This window comes from Poecilia latipinna, unplaced genomic scaffold (assembly GCF_001443285.1).
Source record: "Poecilia latipinna isolate Pla-1442-1.1 unplaced genomic scaffold, P_latipinna-1.0 Scaffold115, whole genome shotgun sequence".
Classification (NCBI taxonomy): domain Eukaryota; kingdom Metazoa; phylum Chordata; class Actinopteri; order Cyprinodontiformes; family Poeciliidae; genus Poecilia; species Poecilia latipinna.
Window position 1 is genome coordinate 248,694 of NW_015112731.1, and position 5,219 is coordinate 253,912.

The 5,219-nt window shown below is 36.7% G+C and overlaps 1 protein-coding gene across 6 annotated transcripts in view; it reads right to left on the bottom strand.

Annotated features, from left to right (window-relative positions):
• Window positions 1–2,386: 2,386 nt before the first annotated feature.
• The window catches only part of cacna2d1a (calcium channel, voltage-dependent, alpha 2/delta subunit 1a), an 88,723-nt gene continuing 85,890 nt past the window's right edge, over window positions 2,387–5,219 (bottom strand). For all 6 annotated transcript variants that reach the window (XM_015028160.1, XM_015028161.1, XM_015028159.1 and 3 more), the window contains one exon: window positions 2,387–4,985. In XM_015028160.1, the coding sequence (XP_014883646.1) occupies window positions 4,949–4,985 (37 nt within the window). In that variant the 3' untranslated portion in view covers window positions 2,387–4,948. The remainder of the gene's footprint in view (window positions 4,986–5,219) is intronic.

Genomic DNA, 5,219 nt, shown 5'->3' on the forward strand with positions numbered 1-5,219 from the left:
CAAAACACAAGTCATTGTTTTTTATTTTTAAATGTTCAAAGAAAGGCTCCAAGCAGGAGAGCAAGCTTTTTTAATTCTATCTGCACACGATTAACTACAACAGCACTAGAACGTTTTGATATTTTAGTCATATCAAAACATGAAAAAAACATGCTAACATTAATGTAGCATTTCAGCAAACTACTCCACATGCACGTAGAGATAGACATCGAGAATTAAGAGGTTCTTCTCAGAGACGTATCTCGTCACGTCAAAGGAAACAGAGGAAACTGAATTGTCCAGAACATAGGGAGTAATTTCATTTGGACAATCACAGCACTAATCAATACAGGCTTATTGGGATGACATGAAGTGTCACTTTACGAAGCAGGGCTTAATTAAACTGTGTGCACGTTTAATTGCATAAAGTAAGACTTATCAGCAAATATCTACACTACACATAACTTGAAAATTACATTTTTGAGAATAAAGTAAATCCTGTCAAGAGACGTCTGTAATCTGCAATGTCTCTGTCTACTTGTAGTAAATTTGAGGGATTAACACAACACTAGAAAGCTTGTTTTAGTGTCATTTGGTGTATTAGTGGCATGGGCAAATGGGGGAGATAAGAGCAGGTTTACATGATAAAGCGCAAAACTTTCAGTCTATATGATATTCAGACTAATTAAAAATACACTTTAAGGCAAGACTGAGTACACACTGGTACTGGCACTATGACATCTTTGGTAGAAAGGAGGTAGTCTTTAATAGACAGCTGTATGTAAAGCCAGGATACTTAAGAAAATCAAGAAAGGTGATTCTTATCTGAGTGGGTAGAAAATATAATTCTATACAGCATTTACTGGAGAGTGTAGCAATGTAATAGAAAACAAACATGTCCAGAAGGTATGATTCTGCTGATTTTGTGTCAATATCGCATAAATAGGCTGTAATAGGAGGTGGTAGAAGTGGTTGAGAAGTCCGAAGGAGTTGTCAGGAAATATTTACAGCTAAATATGAACTGTAATATTAAATATTAACTGTAATATTTATTACAAGGCAAAACATAAAAAAAAAGTTTCCAGTCTTCCATAGCCTTTTAGAAAAGAACCAAAGCAAAATTAAACCTTTTTTAATCTGCACCGCTATTGTTTTCAACACAGCCATGAAAAGACAAAACTCCCTGTAGCTTGACAGCTAGTTGATTAGCTAGTTGCTAGCTAAAAAACAAAACAAAAAAACTGTACAACGTTAAGTTAATTTAAAAAGAGCAACATAGCAAACTATTACATAAAAGCAAAGTAGCAGTTTAGCTTTTATGCTAGTTTTTTTTTTTAATGGTATAGTTAAGCATGTTCTCCATTGCAGATTAGCATGTTAGCCAGAGCATGTAAACAAGTTAGCACTGAAATAGTGCTTCTACCAGAACTTTAAACTTCATAGTGATGCTAAAAACTAGTCATATGGTATCATGAAGTTTTTGTCTGAGGGTTTCACTTGTAATGGAGGGAAACCCATCAGCGCTTACCCAAGTTTAAGAAATAAATCACAGGAAAACCCTTAGATAGCTACCATTTTATATCTGAGAAACGATTGCTCAATTTCTAGTTTGTAGAAAATGGGCTAAACCACTGGTATGGTGCATCAATCATGGAAGGCATCAGTCAGTTTGAACAGTGCATCTAAACGTCATTAGTCAGGATTTTTTTTTGTATGCAGTAAAGCCAAATGCTGTTTCCTCAACAGGAGGGCAGTATTAGCTGATCATACCTTGTTATACAGTGGATAAATGCTCGACAACAACGATATAATGCTTTTCCAAGGCTACACATTTTAAAACAGCAAAGCACACCGGATTTCATCAGCCATCTCCATGCAGCACAGGGATATAATTTCAGATACTTGAGTCGTGCCTCAGTAACATTGCATAAAAGCTATATCATAACAGGTTCTCCACAAGAGAATACAAGTTCAACTATATGGCACTTCCTGATAGTTGAAGAGGTGAATAGATACAATTGTAACCACACTGCTGTTGTTAGAAGGCTAAAGTTACAGAAAATGCCTTCAGGATCAAAAGTGCACCTCAAACAGCCTTTAAAGTGGATGATTATACGAGTTTTGGTTTTATGATAATGCCAAAAACTCACTCATCTGCCGCCAACAAAACGTTTGTCACACAGAAATGAAATCCTTGCTTATGAAGTTTTGACTGAAAATCAAAAGATGCTCATGATTAATTATGAAACAAAGCAAATTGTCTAACTTTTTTTTTTTTTTTAGATCAGCACATAAAAATGATTACTGCACACATGCAACAGAACATAAACTTATACTTGCACACCGATACCCTGGCTTTGTTTCAAGTGCATGACAAACCGTTGTTTTTTTTTAGTTTTTTTTCCCCCCAGAGTGGATATTTTACAACGTAATCAGATTCCGTTTCTAACAGAATATCTGATGTAAAATGTCAACAGGAGGGATCATTTTCAAATGTAACCACACTGGTTACAGTTATTTTATATGCATCAGTTTCGCAGGGACATCAACAAATTCCTGATTCTCAAACTGCAAGTAAAGCAATGGATAAGTATCAAGTGAAGTTTTTTTCTTTTTTCTTTAAAAAGAACGCCTTCATGCGGAGAATTTAACGCTTGGTTATGATGCATGACTTCCAGCCTGTTTGGGGCATATTCCACAAATCCTCCCGATGTTACAAATAGATAAATTGGCAACCAAAAACAAATCATTTCCGACACGCTTAGACTTGTGGGAGGCCCAGATTTCCAATGTGGCTCTCAAAGGCCGACACTTGATTTGTTTCCACTCGAGAAGCTGGCAGATTTGTTTTGCTTGGAAGCAGCTTTTTGATCAATTAGTGCATTCATGAAATTAATCAATTCTTCTAAAAAGAAAATAAGATCATGCTTCTGTCTACTTTTACAGTGACCTCAATCAAACATTTGTTTTTAAATATATGGTTGTATTTTGCATATACTTGGTGTCTGGAAAATGTATTCATAAGCCTTGAATTTTGCCACATTTCGTCACAGTGCAAATCACAAACATCTATGTATCCGATTGTGAATTTATTTGACGTGCCACTGTAAAGTAGCGTACAGATGAGGTGGAAGGAAGCAGAAACAAAACGTTTCTTCACAAAACTAAATGTATCGGCTTAAGTATTCAGAACACTAATGCGATATCTGTAGGTGAGAACCAAAGTTCGAGGCGTACAAGAAATTTGACAGGGCATGTAACAAATGTAAGGACAAGGCACAAAAAAACTAAAATATCCTAAACAGCAGCAGCTCGTTTTTGAAAAAAAAAAAACACAAAAAAAAAAAAAACAAAACGAAAGGAGCAATCAAAAGGATTAAGAATGCTGATGTATTGTAGGCAATTTAAAGAAACAGAAACAGCATGCAACTAAAAGCAACAAGCAAATTATTAGAATACTCAATTTAATCTGTTAAACGGACCAATTGCTAAACTCCTGACAAACCTAAATTAAAACATGGTTCATTAAGTGGTAACTATGTTAATAATCAATGTGAACTTACTTTGCCTTTCTTAAAAAAAAAACATTTTCTGGACGGTTGGAAGTGTTGCTCTATTTCTGAATGCAGAACTCTTGCTACCGCTGAGAAACATTTGCAACTTCCAAACATTAAAAAAAAGAACCCAGAACAATTTAAGACTTCTTTTTTTTTTCTGTCCTCCATTGAATTTCCAGGGAGGGATCAGTTTTGGAAACGGGGCTGTTAAATAACTGGAGACCAAATGCACTTGAATTTAAATTCAGACAGTAAAATTATACAATGACAGCAAAAAATAAATAAATGTACCCCTCATGACCACAGAAAATGTCGCTTACACCTCATTCAGATTCTTTAATGCATCAACCCTGTACAGACACTTCACTCAAATAACCAACAGTACACTCCATTTAGCAGCTACAGTCTACAGAGGGTTTGTCAGAGTCACGCAGTCCACATGGCACTAGACATTTTGTCCACTGAGCCTCAGAGGACACAAGCCGGATGTCTCCTGATTGGTTTAATGTGCGCAATGGCAACAAAGATTACCCTGGAACAATCCTAAAAACAAAGCAAAAACCAAGGCAGAAAATTCAAACGCGTAACTCCAGAGCTAATTTCAAAAATTAACTCGAACGTTAAAACTCCACACCCATAAACAAGCGCTCTCTGCGGCAGTAGAAGAGTTGGCTTCTGTGAATGAATGTCGCTAAGGATATGGTTTCCGCTCGGGAGACGGGTTATGCCAGCAAAAGAACGTCGGACTGTAAGAGACACCGTGAAAATGTGGGTTTCTCTTTAAGTATCTCTAGGACAATAATAATAAAAAATATATGTACGACTTTGCTTCTACTGTAGAAAGTTGAAAACCAGAATAAAAACTAAGTACTGCAAGTAATTTCTTAACGTTTATTCTCTCTAAGGGTAATATTCTTCTCGGCATCTTTAATAGTCAAGCCACTCCACTCACGATGTATGCCAACAGTTATGCCACTGAACCAATGCTTGAAACGATCTCTTTCAGAGACAAACAGATTGTGTTTTGAAAATTGGCGATCACGATGAATCTCTTCATTTCTCAGGAGAAGAAACGAGAGTCATAGTTGACGTCCAATCCCTTTACCCTTTGTCCTCTGGTAAATGTTTTCGTCCACATCACCCAAATGAAGACACTTTGAGAACACCCTGAAAACAAAATAACTTCAGTCTCTTCTTCTTTTTATTTATTTATTCTTTTTTTTGTGTTTGTTTCGAGCGGCTGTTTGCTTTGGGTGGCAGCTCTGGATGCTGGTAGCCATGTTGTTGTTGATCTGGAGGGAGGCTAGAGATCATGTTTTTCTGAGGTCATGATGGGATGGCATGGTGCCTCGAATCAGTCACAGCCCAGAGCGACACCACCTGAATGACCACCATCAGCCAAAGCGAGGGGGTCAGGCCGGACACCCCGCCACAGTCTGGGTCCTCCTCCTGGGAGGAAGAAGAAGAAAAAAAATTTTATAACGTTATAAAATAACTGTTTAAACTTGTTGTGTTGAATCACACTTTCAAGCTATTGCTGTACAGTGAAGGAGTGGTAACTATAACTTGGAGTGGATGAACTCAAATTCCAACATTGTAGCCAGTAAACGGTAAATCTGCAGCTGTAAAGCTAAACTGAATATATAATGTGGAGAATCGTCACTATATATATATATATATATA